The 18,801-nt window shown below is 54.2% G+C and overlaps 1 protein-coding gene across 6 annotated transcripts in view; it reads left to right on the forward strand.

Annotated features, from left to right (window-relative positions):
* The window catches only part of CDH23 (cadherin related 23), a 419,047-nt gene that overhangs the window by 399,252 nt on the left and 994 nt on the right, over positions 1-18,801 (forward strand). For 2 of the 6 annotated variants that reach the window (XM_054659691.2, XM_063781882.1), the window contains 21 exons: positions 1,018-1,134; positions 2,268-2,492; positions 3,025-3,194; positions 3,406-3,543; positions 4,549-4,668; positions 6,812-6,989; positions 7,123-7,334; positions 9,704-9,895; positions 10,066-10,179; positions 11,176-11,305; positions 11,415-11,666; positions 11,745-11,906; positions 13,711-13,967; positions 14,363-14,460; positions 15,201-15,321; positions 15,397-15,476; positions 15,599-15,639; positions 15,843-15,903; positions 16,368-16,497; positions 16,656-16,778; positions 17,132-17,236. In XM_054659691.2, coding sequence (XP_054515666.2) covers positions 1,018-1,134; positions 2,268-2,492; positions 3,025-3,194; positions 3,406-3,543; positions 4,549-4,668; positions 6,812-6,989; positions 7,123-7,334; positions 9,704-9,895; positions 10,066-10,179; positions 11,176-11,305; positions 11,415-11,666; positions 11,745-11,906; positions 13,711-13,967; positions 14,363-14,460; positions 15,201-15,321; positions 15,397-15,476; positions 15,599-15,639; positions 15,843-15,903; positions 16,368-16,497; positions 16,656-16,778; positions 17,132-17,236 — 3,026 coding nt within the window. Of the gene's footprint in view, positions 1-1,017; positions 1,135-2,267; positions 2,493-3,024; positions 3,195-3,405; positions 3,544-4,548; positions 4,669-6,811; positions 6,990-7,122; positions 7,335-9,703; positions 9,896-10,065; positions 10,180-11,175; positions 11,306-11,414; positions 11,667-11,744; positions 11,907-13,710; positions 13,968-14,362; positions 14,461-15,200; positions 15,322-15,396; positions 15,477-15,598; positions 15,640-15,842; positions 15,904-16,108; positions 16,251-16,367; positions 16,498-16,655; positions 16,779-17,131; positions 17,237-18,801 lie in introns of those variants that run through there. The other 4 variants (XM_054659692.2, XM_063781883.1, XM_016918521.4 and 1 more) reach the window with 3 other exon arrangements.

Raw genomic sequence — 18,801 nt, forward strand, 5'->3', positions numbered from 1 at the left:
ACTACCCCATGGCTGGGGACCCACGGAAGACAGAAGCCCAGCAGGGGGATCTGCCAAGGGGGAAGGGAATCTGAGATACCCCCGTACCTGAGAGGGAGAGGAGGTCTCACTCTGGGATGAAGCCAATGGGAGGAGAAGCCACCAGGCCCTCTAACAGGCAGGAACAAGAAAGGTCCCAAGAAACGCAGCACTGAGGTCAGCCAAACTAGGTCTGTCCAGTCCCCGCCCATGCTTCTGGGGGGTTCCTCTCTGATTTGGGGAGCAGGCAGGGACTCTGGGAGGCAGTGGGTAGAACAGAAGGAAACCCCTTGCTAGGACTGCCATGGAACCAATGCTCCTGTCCCACAATCAGCCCATGTCACTCCCTATTTAATCAAGACAAAGGGATGGGCCTGAAGTATCCAGACGGTCCCACCACTGTCCCCTCCAGGGAACCCCTCAGGGCTTTTCAGCTGCCATGACTTTCCTTTAAACTTGATCTCCCTAGAATCTAAGCATTTTTTAAATGGTGATAAAATACACATAACGAAATTTACCATTTTAGCCACTTTTTAATTGTAGAGTCCAGTAGTGTTAAGTACATTTGCATTGTTAAGGAATACAGCAGTTTTTAAACAAGCAGTTACATAGCTTCTGTGTGCCAGGCACTGTTCTAAGTACTTTACAAATGGAAACTCATTTTGTTTTTCTAATCCTCAAAATAGTAGGGGATTGAGAAAAGGATGGGTTGACAGTCGGTAGTGTAATTATCTAGTTTTACAAATGCGGACACAGAGGTGCAGAGAGGTGACATAACTTCCCCAACATCACCTGCTTAGTAAGCATCATGGGAGGGGCAGAGCCACGTGCCCCAAGCTTATGAGGAGGCTGTGGGCCCACCCCAGCCACAAGTCCCAGAATCTACTGGGGACCGTCATCCTTTGTGGGGATTGGGAGGGTTTGGCCAGGAGCACCCCTGGGAAGGGCAGATTTTAGGGGGTTCTTCTCAGGCTGAACCTCGCCTGGTCTGGTCCACAGGATCTGTAATGGTGAAGTCCCCCATGAACCGGGAGCTGGTTGCCACCTATGAGGTCACTCTCTCAGTGATTGACAATGCCAGTGACCTACCAGAGCACTCTGTCAGTGTGCCAAATGGTAAGGTTCCCTGCAGACATCTCTCATTGGTCACTCAGAGCCAATCAGGGCAGGGGGCAGGTGGGGAACAGGCACTGGTCTGTCCCCAGGGAGGGAGTAACAAGACCCAGTTGCTCTGGGGGCCAGGAGTCAGGCAACACAAGAGGCATGAAAGGTGGCAGCCACCGTGAGGCCCAGGGTGGTGATGGCTACATAGAGCTCAGCAGTGGAGGATCCAGAAGCTCAGAATTGTGTGTGATCTGAACCCCCAGGCTGAGAGTAGGAAGGAGGCTTGGTAGAGCCTGGAACAGATTGAGAAAAAATGGTTAGACAGAGGCTTAGGTTCAGCCAGCAGAACTGGTAACCAGGGTGTGGGTAGGATGTGAGATGGGAACCCTATGATCTTATAGGAAGCCACAGGGTTAGCACAAAGGAAGCAAAGAATGAGGGGAGGTAACCTGAGGCCACAGACACTGCTTTGGGGGTGCAGGCACTTACGGTGGAGAACGGAGGGGCCCAGTGTTACCTTCTGCCAATCGGGCCCAGGCCATCCTGCCTGCAGCCTGAGGCGTGGGCTGGGAGGGGGCTGCCAGAGGGGTGGATTTTGTGTGGGCAGAGCGAGAGTTGAGTGGGGGAAGTGGGGATGGGGTGGCCTCAAGTTGCCTCGGCCATGAGGTACAGACAGCTGCTATAGGGGAAGCCAGGCCTGGCAGATGATGACTGCTTATCTTCACAGCCCAGAAGCCCACATTTTCCGGAAGGAAGGGCAGACTTGGTCATCTCTTCCATGTCAGAGGCTCAGATGGTTAAGGGCCCAGGCCGGTTACATAGAGGGGATACATACAGCTCAGACAGGATCTAGGGTCTTAAAGATTATCTTGCCCTTTCTCATTGAGCAATTTAGGAAACCGGGGCACAGGAAGGGCCGAGGGCTCCACCAGGGTCACCTAGCCCTTCCTCTTATGGAACAGCAAGTGAGCACACCACTGGAAAGCCTCCTGTGCTGCAGCCTGAGGGTCAGGTCAATCCTCAGGCAGCCTCTAGGGGGCTGTGGGATGCTGCCATGCTCACCCGGCTTGGCTGAGGCTAAGGAAGGCCTGGCCCAGCCACACTGGTGTCCTTCCCCTCTCCCTCACTCCCTGCCTCCACCACAGCCAAGCTGACTGTCAACGTCCTGGACGTCAATGACAATACGCCCCAGTTCAAGCCCTTTGGGATCACCTACTACATGGAGCGGATCCTGGAGGGGGCCACCCCTGGGACCACACTCATTGCTGTGGCAGCCGTGGACCCTGACAAGGGCCTTAATGGGCTGGTCACCTACACCCTGCTGGACCTGGTGCCCCCAGGGTATGTCCAGCTGGAGGACTCCTCGGCAGGTAGGTTAGAAATCTGTCAGAGGAGGGCTGGGGGACATATATCTCTGCTTGCTTAGTCCCCAAGAGAGACCACAGCCCCTCTGTGGCCCCTCAGTGGACTGGGCCAGATCCAAGATGGCCAGCATTCCATGCCAGATTCCAGATGCCCAAACCAGGGGAAGGGACAGAGTGCTTACTCCTGGGTTGGGATGGAAGCCTCTTGATGTCTGCCGGAAACCTGGGATACCCCACCACCCAAGCTCCTACTATTAGTACCACCGAGGGAGCAGGAAGGCCAAGAAGGAGGTGTCTCAGGTCCTGGGCTAGTTGATGCTCATTCCTGTGACTGGGAGAAGCTTTTTCACCCTCCATAAGAAAAACTGGACACCAGTCCCTCCCTGCCGTGTGCCCTGCAACTGGGTGGTGCTGCCCGACCACCCTCCTTCAAGTGACCACAGCTGCCCCTCGGAGTCCAGGTCTTTCTCCTCATACTTTGGAGAGCTGCCATGAATGAGGAGTGGCCAAAATGGCAGTGGGGGCCTCTGTGTCTTAGGGAAGGTCATTGCCAACCGGACAGTGGACTATGAGGAGGTGCACTGGCTCAACTTTACTGTGAGGGCCTCAGACAACGGGTCCCCGCCCCGGGCAGCTGAGATCCCTGTCTACCTGGAAATCGTGGACATCAATGACAACAACCCCATCTTTGACCAGCCCTCCTACCAGGTGGGTGGCCAGGCCACAGGCTGGGTCCAGGACCTGTGCCCATTCCTTGGGGTCTTTGGGCATCTTCCTCTCCCACCCTGCCAGCCTCTAAGCCCCCTGGGAGTGCCCAGCCCACGAGCAGCTTGATGCCTGCATCAGTGAGTTCTAGGGCTGTGCTCGGGCTCTGGGACTGACCTTGGCCTACTCTCTCTCCCTGCCCCCTGGGCTCCAGGAGGCTGTCTTTGAGGATGTGCCTGTGGGCACAATCATCCTGACAGTCACTGCCACTGATGCTGACTCAGGCAACTTTGCACTCATTGAGTACAGCCTTGGAGATGGAGAGAGCAAGTTTGCCATCAACCCCACCACGGTGAGCAGTGATGGAGGGCCTGGAATTTGGAAGTGGGAAGGACCCAGGGTTAGAGACTGAGCAGCCACCAAAAGTATTGTAGTAATCCCTCTGGGTCTTGTCACCTGGACATCTGCAGCCCCAGAGGTTCTTTAGCCAAGTCAGCAAACCCTGTTCTCAGAGTCCCAGACATTTGGTAGACTGTGGCCTTTCTGTCTCAACAGATGTTGAAGGAAGTGGCCAAGTCTTTTGGAATGAGCCCTTTGTGGGACAACATCTGAGATGTGTCCTCTCCACACTAAAAAAGCATGATTGAAGTCCATGGGGCTTCTTTTTGAGATAGTCAGAAAAGAAGCAGGGGAAGCACTGCAGAAAGTGGGCACAGTGTCTGAGCACCTACTGTATACATGGCCATATACTCAGTGCTGGGGAAGGGAGGATGCCCCAAAGGGTGCCTCCCACACACTTCCTTGAATCTCAGACTTGTGGAAGACCAGAAATTCAGGAGAAAAGATGGGTGATGATTCAAATGTCTGCTAATTGGTTCAAAGCTGTTATTTTCAGTATAGAGAGAGAGCCCCGTGGCCTAGGGCTGGTTGGTCAGGCAGGGCCTTCCCCAGTTGCTGGGGCTGGAACTGGACTTTGCCTCCCACTGCCCTGCTCTGTCCACATCTTCTGGCACTCTGCCCTTTCAGCGGAGTTCACTCCTTCCTGCTTGGTATGAGCCATCAGACATGGCTCCAGGCCTGGCATTAAGACAACTGCATATTTATGGGGTACCTACTATATGCTAGTTCCTGGTCAGGCAGGTAGCTCCAGGCTGGGCTGGTCACCCCATCCCCAGGTAGGTTGGGGTAGTGAGAGCAAGAAGAGCCCCTAGAATGGGAGCTTGCTGGGGGCAGAGGTTATTGTCTCTTTTGTTCAGTGTCAAATCTCCAGAGCCCATAACAGCATCTGGCCATAGTAGGTGCTCAATAAATATCTTTTGAATGATTGAAGGACCTAAAGCCACCCTCCCCCTATTAGGGTGACATCTATGTGCTGTCTTCTCTGGACCGGGAGAAGAAGGACCACTATATCCTGACTGCCTTGGCCAAAGACAACCCTGGGGATGTAGCCAGCAACCGTCGTGAAAATTCAGTGCAGGTGAGAGGTGCCAACCTGGGCCAGGGACGACAGGGACTGGGGTTGTGGAGGCAACAAGCAAAGCCTCTAGCAAGTGGACTGCTGCAGACTGGGAGCAGAGCCCCCCGGTCCCCTTTGAGACACAGTGACAGAAAGGAGAAGGCAAGAGGGTAACTGGATGGGTTACAATGGCTGTGGCTTAGGAAGACAGGGACCCTCTGGGAGAAATCTTTGCCAAACTGCTATTTGGCAAAATATTTTGGCAAATAAGCAGCTAAACATACCTGGGTGTAACCCAAATAATGCCTGGGGCTCCACATGGCCCAGTATCACCATAGTGTCCCATTGAAAGAAACACAGTCCAGAAACCAAACATAATTATAAAGGAATCATCTTTATTTATGTCTCTCTCTCTCTTTTTTTTTTTTTTTTTTTTGAGATGGAGTTTCACTTCACTCTTGTTGCCCAGGCTGGAGTGCAATGGCGTGATCCGGCTCACCACAACCTCCACCTCCCAGGTTCAAGCGATTCTCCTGCCTCAGCCTCCCAAGTAGCTGGGATTACAGGCATGCGCTACCACACCCGGCTAATTTTGTATTTTCAGTAGAGACGGGGTTTCTCCATGTTGGTCGGGCTGGTCTCGAACTCCCGACCTCAGGTGATTCGCCCACCTCGGCCTCCCAAAGTGCTGGGATTATAGATGTGAGCCACCGAGCCCGGCCTATTTATGTCTCTTAAAGAATACTAATGAGGGCTCCAAGTCATAACCCCATTCTCATTCCAGTGTCCACACAGCTGTTCTGAGGCCAGCATCTCACCCTCTCAGCTCTCAATCCCCTTTTCTATGCAAAGTCCCAGGCCTCAAGGTTTTGCTTCCTCTTTCTCTCTCCTCCCTTCTGTCTTTGGCAGGCCTATCTTTCTGTATGCAGTACTCACTTCTCCCTCACAATAATCTCATCATCCAAAGGAAACTCTCTTGAAAGGTCGGGGGTGTGAACAGCTGAATGGGCCAAGACCACTTCTCTTTGGCAGGTAGAGAGAAAGGGCTGGGAACACATGCACATATCCAAACCTCATCCCTGTCACATATGCATGTGCTGTGTTGGGAAAAACACAGCATTTGGGGCCAGAAGACTCAAGTTCCATGAGCTGAGCACACTGCCTTTGTCAGTCAACCTCTCTGAGCCTCCATTGTCAAATCTGCAAAGGAGGGTGCAGATGTGCAATTGGGGACATGAGGTGGTTTGAAAGTGCTTTGTGCACTGAAAGGGGATCTTTAAAGTCACGGCTGCTGGCCGGAGCTTGGTGGCTCATGCCTGTAATCCCAGCACTTTGGGAGGCCGAGGCGGGGGGATCACCTGAGGTTAGGAGTTCAAGACCAGCCTGGCCAACATGGTGAAAACCCATCTCTACTAGAAATACAAAAATTAGCCAGGCGTGGTGGTGTGTGCCTGTAATCCCAGCTACTTGGGAGGCTGAGGCAGGAGAATCGTTTGAACCCAGGAGGTGGAGGTTGCAGTGAGCCAAGATTGCGCCATTGCACTCCAGCCTGGGCGACGAGCGAAACTCCATCGAAAAAAAATAATGAAGTCACTGCTGTCAAGGGCTCTGATGAGGATGCAGTTCAGGCAGCTCCCAGCAGCCAGGGAACAAAGGCCCCATGGTTTGCTGTGTCTGTAAGACCTGCCCTGGGCTGGGGGGTCAGCCAGGGAAGCCAAGTCTCAGGCCAGACACAAATCGCAGTCAAGAGAAACTTGGGGAATGGAGGAATGCCACCAATCCAGCACTAAGGGATAGAGATTAGAGCCAGATTTATAGGGCCACTGTGGGGAGCAGCAAGGAATAAAGTAGGAGGTGTGAGGGGATAAGGGGTTTCTGCTTCAGGGCCCAGGTGCAGATTACCTGTTAACCACTGTTCTAGTTGTTGAGTGTTTACTTGAGCCACGCACTGTGCCAAGGATCTAGGATTGTGCAACCAAGGAAACTGAGGCTCAGGGGGTTAAATAAGTTGCTTCAAGTCAGACTCCAACACATTAGAAGACATTACCTCCCTCCCAGGCTGGTGCCTGTCCTTCCTCTATCCAGGCTTACTCCTGCATGACCAGGTCCGCTGAGGCTACCCCATCCTGCTCCTTACCTTTGGCCTTGACCTCCATCCACCCAGGTGGTGATCCAAGTGCTGGATGTCAATGACTGCCGGCCACAGTTCTCCAAGCCCCAGTTCAGCACAAGCGTGTATGAGAATGAGCCGGCGGGCACCTCGGTCATCACCATGATGGCCACTGACCAGGATGAAGGTCCCAATGGAGAGTTGACCTACTCACTTGAGGGCCCTGGCGTGGGTATGTGGCCTTCCTTGGACACCCATGATGCCTTGGGGGGTGGGAGGGGCAGGCCTGCCAGCCCAGGCCAGGAGTAGAGGGAAGCGTGGGAAGGATGTCTCAACCAGAGCTACTCTCCTGCTCCCACTGCCAGAGGCCTTCCATGTGGACATGGACTCGGGCCTGGTGACCACACAGCGGCCACTGCAGTCCTACGAGAGGTTCAATCTGACCGTGGTGGCCACAGATGGTGGAGAGCCCCCACTCTGGGGCACCACCATGCTCCTGGTGGAGGTCATCGACGTCAATGACAACCGCCCTGTCTTTGTGCGCCCACCCAACGGCACCATCCTCCACATCAGAGAGGTACTCCTGCCCCCAGGGCCTCCTGCCCACCAGTATTTCCTTCTTCCAGCTGTGGCCTAGAAGAGTGGAAGCACCCTACTCTAAAGGTGGGGAAACTTGGCTTCAGGAAAGTAGCTCCAGGAAAAAAAAAAAAACTTTTTTAATTAAATAAAAGTTTGTAAAGGTGGGAAAACTGAGGCCGGAGAAGGAAGCAGACCTACCCAGTGCCACACAGGGCAGTATTGAACAGTGGTTACTATATGGGCTGTGCTAGCAAAAGATCTTTGGTTTGGCCAGGTGCAGTGGCTCACGCCTATAATCCCAGCACTTTGGGAGGCCAAGGCAGGTGGAACATTTGAGGTCAGGAGTTCGAGACCAGCCTGGCCAACATAGTGAAACCCGATCTCTACTAAAAAGGCAAAAAAAAAAAAAGGCTGGGCATGGTGGTGCATGCCTGTAATCCCAGCTACTCGGGAGGCTGAGGCAGGAGAATCGCTTGAACCCGGGAGACAGAGGTTGCAGTGAGCCAAGATCACACCACTACACTCCAGCCCGGGCAACAGAATGAGACTCTGTCAAAAAAAAAAAAAATCTTTAGTTGAAGTCTAACTCTATCGCTTATCAGCCCAATGACTTTGAGCAAGTGACTTCTGTAAGTCTGTTTTCTGTAAGTCTATTTTTTCCTGTGCAAAACAGGACTAATAAGTAAATACTCCATCTCTTGCTCCTAGATGTCTACCAAAAAGGACAGACTCCTCCACAACCCACTTCCCCCATACTTGTCTCAGAATAAACACACACGCCCCTTCCGTCTGTCTGTTGTTCCTGCTGATACAGTGTGGAGACAGCCTAGGAGCTGAAGATGAGCATCAAAATAAGAAATGAGGGGAAGTGGCAAGGTTCTGGAATCTTTCCAGGTCTTCCACTTCTCGGTCTAAATTGCCATATAAAGATAGGGGAAGTATTCCTTTGTCTTCTGCTCTCCCCCTTTCTTCTAAGCACACAGGCCCAAAGTGCTCTGTAGTGGCACCATCAGAATGTCTCCCACTTGTTCTTTGTCCCCCAAACTCCACCCAGGCTCCACATCTCAGAATGTCCGTGCTAAGTCCATCATGTCACTCTGTCTCCTCTTTGAGGTCCTGCGGGAGAAAACTCTCCCAAGGCTAAGCTCAAAGAAGCATTGTGCCTTTACCAGGTGCTTTGCTTTTTTACCTTGTGTCTAGTGTCTCATCGGCAGTGATTGAGCAGTCGGTCCTCTTTGCTCTGCTTTGCTCTTTCAGAGTGGTCAGGCCATCTCGAGTGACCCTGCAGGGACAGGGCTTACACCTTGCTTCCCACCCCTCAGCTTTCATCTTCCTGACCAATTTTTTTCTTTACTCTAGTTTTTTAACTTGATCAATCCTGTTATAATTTATGTATTCTTGTCCCCTGCATTAAATCTCTTTTGTGGAATGAGGCAGGGTACAAATTAATAATAATCTAGTCCTTTTTCACACCAAAAGCCCCATTTATGAACACTTTCCCTTCAAGGGCTTTGCATTTGGAAAGATTTATGTCTCCTGAACAATCAGCATGTATTAATTATATGTCATCCTACTTGTTATTAATTAGACGTAACTGCCATTTAGAACTTTCAGTTGTCATGATCCATGAGATAAACAATGAAACCATGCTGAGCTGATCATTTTTCAACTAAAAGCAAAGAAACGTGCCCTTTCTTTTTCCCTGGGCAGCCTTGTCATGGGTCAATGTATGATTTCAATGAGGTTTCGAGATCTTGGACTTAGCTCAACAGCGTTCAGGAGACTGAGGCTCAGGGAAGTGAGGTGGCAAGTCCAGGTTCCAGGCAGGTTAGTAACAGACTGGACCCTGATGGCCAACCCCTATCCTATCCACCATGTCACCCTGCCTGTGTCCCCCCCATTTTCAGGTACCCCATTGGATGGATGGTGTTGTTTGGGGACACCCAGAATTCCTGTGTTTGGGGTAGCAGAGAGAGCAAGACTGATACAGGACAAAGGGTGGCTGTGGCCTCAGCACTTAGATCCCCTCTGTCCCCAAAACCTCAGCATGCAATGAATGGGACTGGAAGGGCGGAGGCAGCTCCTGGGAAGATGGTCACCCTGGGAAGGCTTGAAGCATGTGGTTCTCAGGCTGGACTGTCAGTGCAATGGCCTTAGCTTGGGTTGGGGAGGAGAGAAGAGGGACAACAGCTAGCAGAAGCCCAGAATCCAGGAGAATCCAGCCGAGCAGGCAGGCGCTCCTGGCGGGTGCTGTAAGTTGTTGAGGACATTCTGCTACCGCAGGAGAAAGAGCAAGGGCTCCCTCAGGGCCTAGGAGCTGAGATTCTTTCAGGGGTCCAGGAGCCTTCCTCCCCATGCTCCCCACAGGAGATCCCGCTGCGCTCCAACGTGTACGAGGTCTACGCCACGGACAAGGATGAGGGCCTCAACGGGGCGGTGCGCTACAGCTTCCTGAAGACAGCGGGCAACCGGGACTGGGAGTTCTTCACCATCGACCCAATCAGCGGCCTCATCCAGACTGCTCAGCGCCTGGACCGCGAGTCGCAGGCGGTGTACAGCGTAAGGGCGGGGCCCGGTGCGAGGGGCGGGGTCTGGGGCGGGGCTTTCTTCTGGGGGCGGGTCTTGCACCTTGCCTCCTGGAAAGTCTCTAGGGGAACTGGCCACCGGGAAGTCCCCAAGCCAATCCCCTCTCCCAGTCTTTTCCTCTGACTGTGCTCTTCCGCTCCTAGCTCATCTTGGTGGCCAGCGACCTGGGCCAGCCAGTGCCATACGAGACTATGCAGCCGCTGCAGGTGGCCCTGGAGGACATCGATGACAACGAACCCCTTTTCGTGAGGCCTCCAGTGAGCTTGCCCACCTCCTGCGCTGGTCACACCCACACAGGGACTCACCTGCCTGCAAGCACACACTCTCCTATATACACTGTGCCAGAATACACATTTGGCTAGACACGGAAACATGTCTGCATGCACTTCATGCAAGAACAACTATTTATTGAGCAGCTGTGTTACACTATATTGAGCTATATTGAGCGCTGGAAAAAAAAAAGGCAGACCAAAATGCCTGACTCATGGAGCTGATAGCCTTGTCTTTGCCTGCACACACACATACACACACACAAAGCATGAAAATCAGTTCTGATTTTTTTTTTTTTTTTTGAGACAGAGTCTCGCTCCATTGCCGAGGCTGGAGTGCAGTGGCATGACCTTGACTCACTGCAACCTCCACCCGGGTTCAAGTGATTCTTCTGCCTCAGCCTCCCATGTAGCTGGGATTACAGGCACCCGCCACCATGCCCAGCTAATTTTTGTATTTCTAGTAGAGACGGGTTTTTGCCATGTTGGCCAGGCTGGTCTCAAACTCCTGCCTTGGCCTCCCAAAATGCTGAGACTACAGGCATAAGCCACTACGCCCCGCCCAGCTCTGATTTATTGATATAGGGCTGACATGAAATCTGACAGCAAGGCTGAGGGCCCCTCCTGTGGACTCCAACTCTCTGACATGGTTGTTTTTTCTTCTTGTGTGCACATGGGATGTGATGTTCCTTGGCGACTGCTGAGTGTGAGTGCATACACATGCATGTGCATATAAGAGCAACGTGTGTGCTTCTCTCACTTAAGCACTCATTTGGGTTCTGGGCAACACTCCGTGAGGGCAGAGCTCAGGTCCGCGGGCCATGCTTTGCTCCCTTGAGGTTACAACGGTTCTACTCACCCCATAAGGCCTGGACAGTAAACTCCCTCAGCACCTACAAAGTCACTGCCCAGGGCCCTGAAACAGGGACTGGAAGCTCGGGTCTTCCCTTGGCCCCATGTGGTGACATCCCCCTCCCTCTGCAGAAAGGCAGCCCCCAGTACCAGCTGCTGACAGTGCCTGAGCACTCACCACGCGGCACCCTCGTGGGCAACGTGACAGGCGCAGTGGATGCAGATGAGGGCCCCAACGCGATCGTGTACTACTTCATCGCAGGTGGGGCCAGACAGAGCTAGTGCCCTGATTACCCTGGGGCTAGAGATGACCCACATATGCCCTGCTCCTGGCCCTGCCCCCTCACCCTGTGCCATGATCCCACCCTCAGCCGGCAACGAAGAGAAGAACTTCCATCTGCAGCCCGATGGGCATCTGCTGGTGCTGCGGGACCTGGACCGGGAGCGAGAAGCCATCTTCTCCTTCATCGTCAAGGCCTCCAGCAATCGCAGCTGGACACCTCCCCGTGGACCCTCCCCAACCCTCGACCTGGTTGCTGACCTCACGCTGCAGGAGGTGCGCGTTGTGCTAGAGGACATCAACGACCAGCCACCACGCTTCACCAAGGCTGAGTACACTGCAGGTGCAGGGACTGGAGCCTGGGCACGAGGTGTGGGGTGGCCCCTGCCCTGCCACTTACACCACCTGCCTCTTCCTGCAGGGGTGGCCACAGACGCCAAGGTGGGCTCAGAGTTGATCCAGGTGCTGGCCCTGGATGCAGACATTGGCAACAACAGCCTTGTCTTCTACAGCATTCTGGCCATCCACTACTTCCGGGCCCTTGCCAACGACTCTGAAGATGTGGGCCAGGTCTTCACCATGGGTAGGGCCTGGCAGCACATGAGTGGCCTCTAGCCATGACCTCTCAGTCACTGCAAGGACTGTCATCTGGGGGGAGATGGGGTCTGTGGGAGCACCACAGGATATGGGTGGCCCCCCAGCCAGCCACACCAATCCTATTCATCCACCTATTCAGCAATCCGTTCTCCAGTGTATCCACCTATCCACCTCTTCATCTACCCACCAGCCCTTTCTTTTCATTCTCTCTTCTTTTCAACTCATCTATCCATTACTTATCCGTCCATCCATGTATCCACACTTCTGGCTGTCCATCTATCCTTCCATCCATCTGTCCATCCCTTATTTTATCCTTCCATCCGTCCATCTGTCTCTTCCATCCATCCTTTCTTCCATCTGTCCATCCATCCTGCTTTCATTCATCTGTCCACCTACCCATCTTCCCACTCTCCCTCCCATAATATCTGCCTGTTTTTTCAGTTGCGCACATCGCCTTCCCCTATGTCAGGCATTGTGTTAGGACTGGGGCACCAGGATTCAAAGCTCACACTTATATCTATGGATGTGCATGTTTGCTTGTGCACTGACCTGTGTGGATGGCTGAGACCCTCTGGGTCAGGCTCTAGAAGATGCCCCTGTGGGTGTCCCATTACTTTACTCCCAGCCCCAACCCCTTCCCCCTTCTTCTCCATCTAAAGGCTCCTCCTCTGTATGCCTCGTCTGTGGCCTGGCATTCAAGGCTCACTAGATATTCCTCCTAATCCCTCTTTCTGTTCCACAGTCACCTGCTATCCTTAAGGGCCCTGTGCCCAGCCTAGCTAAGCTGCTAAGCATCCCCACGGCCTGCTCTCTCCCATTCTCCCCTGGCCTTTGACCCCTCTGCCTTCATTGCCTGGAATGCCATTTTGACCCCTTCTTTGCCTTCGGATATCCCTCCCCCACCCTTCAAGGTCTAGTTCATGTGCCACCTCATCCAGTTACACAAGCAGACACCATCCCTTTGTCCTCTGAGCTCTCACTGCTCTTATTTTAATAAATCAAGGCACATAGAGGCTCAGTAGCTTGCTTGAGGTCACGCAGCTAGAAAGTGACAAATTTTGAGCCCAATCTATTGTCTTTTAGGAGAAGACTATGCTGTACCACCTGACCATCTCTCTTCTATGGGTTTTGATGTTGTTTTCTTTTTCCTTTTTTTTTTTTTTTTTGGTGATAGACTCTCACTCTGTTTGTTGCCCAGGCTGGAATGCAGTGGTGCAATCTCAGCTCACTGCAGCCTCTGCCTCCTGGATTCAAGTGATTCTCCTGCCTCAGCCTGCCAAGTAGCTGGGATTAGGTGCATGCACCACCATGCCTGGCTAGATTTTGTATTTTTAGTACAGATGGGGTTTCATCATGTTGGCCAGGCTAGTCTCAAACTCCTGGCCTCAAGTGATCTGCCCGCCTCAGCCTCCCAAAGTGTTGAGATTCAGGCGTGAGCCACCACACCCGGGCTTATTTGTGGAATTCTGAGGTACATGTGTTTGAAAGAGAGAGGAGAAACAGACACTCAGGGGGCTCAGAAATGGTCCTTTGCACCCTAGCATGGGACAACAGAGTCACAAACTTGTCATCCGCACTCCCCTGTGATGATAACCGGCTGAGACCCGAGCCATTTCCACTTCAGATGGGCATCGTTCCCACTTGCGTGTCACCTTTGCTCCCTGCTGTGCCCTGTGGGCATTTGTGCCGCCTCCCCTAGATGTGCCCACCTACCCCAGGGCTCATGCCCCTTCCCGGGGATTCGGGGCACTGAGTCTCTGAGCCGTACCCCGCCTTCGGGCTTCCTGCAGGGAGCATGGACGGCATTCTGCGCACCTTCGACCTCTTCATGGCCTACAGCCCCGGCTACTTCGTGGTGGACATTGTGGCCCAAGACCTGGCAGGCCACAACGACACAGCCATCGTCGGCATCTACATCCTGAGGGACGACCAGCGCGTCAAGATCGTCATTAACGAGATCCCCGACCGTGTGCGCGGCTTCGAGGAGGAGTTCATCCACCTGCTCTCCAACATCACTGGGGCCATTGTCAATACTGACGACGTGCAGGTGCCTCATGGGCCCACCCGGCGCCGGGGCAGTGGAGGGAGAAGGAAGGGGAGGCCAGGCCACAAGGAGAGACAGGGCATTGTGCAAAGGCCAGGGCGTGAAAGGCAGTATAGTCCCTACTTAGTCATTTCCTATCAGTGCAGCTTTGATAAAGTTCTCCCAGGTCTCTGGGCCTCAGTTTCCTCCTCCATAAAATGGGGTCAATAATAAATAGTACCTGGCCAAGTGTGGATGAAGTGATTGGCACCGTGCCTGGTCCTCAGCAAACATTCAAACATTCAGTAGTGAAGGGTCTATTTGCAGGGAAGGGCAGAAGGGGTTCCTAAAAGAGGCCTGCCCATCCCTGTGGCCCCCTGCTGTGGTGGCCACACCCTACAATACCCCTTCTCATCTAGTTCCATGTGGACAAGAAGGGCCGGGTGAACTTTGCGCAGACAGAACTGCTTATCCACGTGGTGAACCGCGATACCAACCGCATCCTGGACGTGGACCGGTGAGTCGGGGCCTGTGTTTGGACTGTCAGCCTGTCTGTCTGCCTGCCTCCCTGCCCTGGCGTAGGGGAGGGGACACACCGAAGGAGACACAGACCACACCATCAGGCCCACTGTGTGGGGCCATCTCCCAGACTGGGGCAGGGCTAGGAGACAGAGCAGAGTTTGGGGGTATGAGCAACTCTGTCCCTCTGAGCCTCCCTCTCCCCATCTGTAACATGGGAGTATTCAGGCCATGCGCAGTGGCTCACACCTGTAATCCCAGCACTTTGGGAGGCCAAGCCAGGTGGATCACCTGAGGTCAGGAGCTCGAGACCAGCCTGACCAACATGGAGAAACCTCGTCTCTACTAAAAATACAAATATTAGTCGGCATGGTGGCACACACCTGTAATCCCAGCTACTCAGGAGGCTGAGGCAGGAGAATCGCTTAAACCTGGCAGGTGGAGTTTGCAGTGAGCTGAGATCATGCCACACTGCACTCCAGCCTGGGCAACAGAGCAAGACTCCATCTCAAAAAGAAAAAAAAAAAGGGAGTACTCCATCCACTGTAAGGATGGAACAGGATCCTACATGAAGGTTCGAGGAACCTTGTAAAACACAAAGCTGTCCCAGCCGGTGGACCTCAATCTTGCAAGGCTTGGGGTTGTTGAACTTTGGGGGCTTGAGGCAGGAGCAGAGCAGACTGTCGGTGGTGGGGGAATGGCTGAGGAGGAGAGCTGAGACCCCTGCCCCTCGCCCAGGGTGATCCAGATGATCGATGAGAACAAGGAGCAGCTACGGAATCTTTTCCGGAACTACAACGTCCTGGACGTGCAGCCTGCCATCTCTGTCCGGCTGCCGGATGACATGTCTGCCCTGCAGGTACCTGGCGACCCTGCCCCACAGCCCTAGCCGCCCTCCCCACTGCCTGGGCTCACCCTGGTCCTGCTCCCGCAGATGGCGATCATCGTCCTGGCTATCCTCCTGTTCCTGGCCGCCATGCTCTTTGTCCTCATGAACTGGTACTACAGGACTGTGTGAGTGTCCCCTACCCCTGCCATCAGGGGGCCGACCACCTGCTCCCGGATGGCCACGAGGCAGGCAGGGCCTGAGACGTCAGCTTGGCCCCCCTCACCAGCCCCTCTCTGCTTCTCTCCAGACACAAGAGGAAGCTCAAGGCCATTGTGGCTGGCTCAGCTGGTAAGTGAGGGCCATAGTGGGGACACAGTTGAGAAGGCAGTGGGCTAGGGGCCTGGAGTGCCCACCGGAGCCTCACAAGCCTGGCTCAGGCCCTTCACTGGGCCCAGGACCATGCCCCGCACCCCATCCTCCCTCACCCCCCAACACCACCCCTACCCCTGGCTATGCCCCTCCCCTCCATGCCCCAACCCTTCTCCCTGCAGGGAATCGTGGCTTCATTGACATCATGGACATGCCTAACACCAACAAGTACTCCTTTGATGGGTGAGTGGGGTACTGGCCCTGCGCATTCCCCGGTGGGGAGTCCTGCCAGGACCCAGATGGGGAGAGCTGCAGTCTCCCAGCGCTGGGGCTGCCGAAACCCAGGCTGTGGGCGCTCCCTGGTGGGCGGGCCACCCTCCCTTCACCCTCCCTCCACCCTCAGAAACCACGTGGCTGACAGGGGCTCTCCACCCCAGTGGGCCTCAAGTTCCAGGGGATGCAGGCTTTGGGCAGTGGGTGCAGGGTGAAGCCTCTGCACCAAAGGCAATCCAGACTGACATGCAGTCCTGGTTCCAGCAGGATCCTATGGTGGGAGCATGCACCACAGGCACCAGGGCCTCACACCCCAAGTCAGTGAAAGGCACTATATGGCCAGGGAAATGGGCAGGATGTGGGGTGAGGCTGGAAGGGCACCTGTCTACTCGAGCCTTCCCTCCCTCCCCACCCTTTTCCCTCCCCAACTGCAGAGCCAACCCTGTGTGGCTGGATCCCTTCTGTCGGAACCTGGAGCTGGCCGCCCAGGCGGAGCATGAGGATGACCTACCGGAGAACCTGAGTGAGATCGCTGACCTGTGGAACAGCCCCACGCGCACCCACGTGAGCCAGAGGCGGTCAGGCATCACAAGGGGCAGGGGTGGAGGGGCTGGGTCTTTGCAACCTCTGGCCAAGAAGCTGGGTTCTTTAAGGGGTGGCCCCCTCCCTTGTACATTTGTGTGGGGTCTGCCTCTGCTCCAGCTAACATCCCCTCTCCCCAGGGAACTTTTGGGCGTGAGCCAGCAGCTGTCAAGCCTGATGACGACCGATACCTGCGGGCTGCCATCCAGGAGTATGACAACATTGCCAAGCTGGGCCAGATCATTCGTGAGGGGCCAATCAAGGTGAGCCTTCCCTGCAGGCTCTGCACCCAGTCCCTTGGCTGAGGTTGGACCCCACTCCAGAGAACACAGGGTGGTAGAGACCTCCAGGCTCAGCTAGACCCACCCTCCACTGGGGCGAGAACACCAGGGCTGATGGGGGGCTACTCCAGCCTGTGGTGGCCTTAAGGGCAGGGCTCAGGAGTGAGTCCACCTGTGTCCAGGCTGGCCACTGTCTCCAGGCTCTGCCGCTGATCCTCTGCCCTAGGATCACCAGGATCAGATGTCCGTGTACCCCTTACTCCCAGAGGGAGTGGGTGAGGGGCGGGGCAGGCAGGGGAGGGCCTTGGTGGGGGTTAACCCTTTCCCTCCCCCAGGGCTCGCTGCTGAAGGTGGTCCTGGAGGATTACCTGCGGCTCAAAAAGCTCTTTGCACAGCGGATGGTGCAAAAAGCCTCCTCCTGCCACTCCTCCATCTCTGAGGTAGCCGGCTGGGTGGCCGGGAGCTGTGTGCTGTGCCCCAGCCTGGGGATGCTCTCTGTCTCTTGCTGTCCTGCTGTCCTTCTCTATGTCTCTGGAGCTCTGCAGCCAGGACCAAAGACAGCAATGGGTGGGGGCCAGGAAGTCAGACAGCAGGATCTGCTTTCTGGGCTCTTGGGGGCTTTCACAGGAATTGGGTAGTCTCTAAGGCAGTCTTTCTCCGATTAGAGGAAGACCTCAAGAACATACCTTTGGGGGTGATGTCACTTTAAGAAACCCAGCTGGGTGCGGTGGTTCACACCTGTAATCCCAGCACTTTGGGAGGCTGAAGTGGGAGGATCAATTGAGGCCAGGAGTTCGAGACCAGTCTGGCCAACGTGGCGAAACCCCATCTGTACTAAAAATACAAAAAATTAGCCGGGCCTGGTGGCGGACGCCTATAATCCCAGCTACTCAGGGGGCTGAGGCAGGAGAATTGCTGGAACCCACGAGGCGGAGGTTGAAGTGAACCAAGACCATGCCACTGCACTCCATTGGGTGACAGAGTGAGACTCTGTCTCAAAAAAAAAAAGGAAAGAAAAGAAACTGGCCGTCAGGGTCAAATAGGCCTACATATGTTTGCCTGTAATGATTATGTCAACACTTACAAAAGTCAGGCTTTACCTAAAAACGAATTTCCAGCTGGGCCCATATTCTCAACAGGAATAAGCTAGTCGAATAGCCTCATACAGGAGGACAACAGTGCCAGTTTCAAGTCTCCACCCCACCTATTTATCCTCTGCAGCTTGTCCTGTTGACACTTTCTGCCTGGACACAATTAGAGGTGATCTGCTTGAGGCCAATTTGGCAACAAACCCAGATACCACAGTTGCATCCCAGGATGTTTATAGAGCACCAAAGTTAATACATAAAATTAAAGATTCTCAGCCAGGTGTGGTGGCACACGCCCGTAGTCCCAGCTACTCAGGAAACTGAAATGGGAGGATCCCTTGAGCCCAGGAGTCCGAGGCTGCACTGAGCTTTGATTACGTTGCTGCATTCCAGCCTGGGCAACAGAGAGAAACCCTGTCTCTAAATAAATAAAGGCCAGGTGCGGTGGCTCACAGTTGTAATCCCAGCACTTTGGGAGGCCGAGGCTGGTGGATCATCTGAGGTCAGGAGTTCCAGACCAGCCTGGCCAACATGGCGTGCCTGTAATCCCACCTATGTGGGAGGCTGAGGCAGGAGAATCACTTGAAGTCAGGAGGTGGAGATTGCAGTGAGCCAAAATCGCGCCACTGCGAGACTCTGTCTACACACACACACGCACACACAATTTTCACAAGAAGCCGATACACACACACACACACACACACAGATTTTTCACAAGAAGCCAATCCTCCCAAGAACCCATCTGCAGCAACTTAAGCATTCATGATTCCCCTTTGCAGGCAGTTTGAGAAACAGAGTCTGACAGGCCTGCTGCGGTAGGAGCCCAAGGTTCAGCCACATAGCCAGTGGGTCTCTGGGGCCATCCACCTGCTCACCCCTTGGGCATGGCCCTGAGCATGTGGGGGTCCCGGCCTCTT

The sequence above is a fragment of the Pan troglodytes genome, chromosome 8, assembly GCF_028858775.2.
Source record: "Pan troglodytes isolate AG18354 chromosome 8, NHGRI_mPanTro3-v2.0_pri, whole genome shotgun sequence".
NCBI classification, from domain to species: domain Eukaryota; kingdom Metazoa; phylum Chordata; class Mammalia; order Primates; family Hominidae; genus Pan; species Pan troglodytes.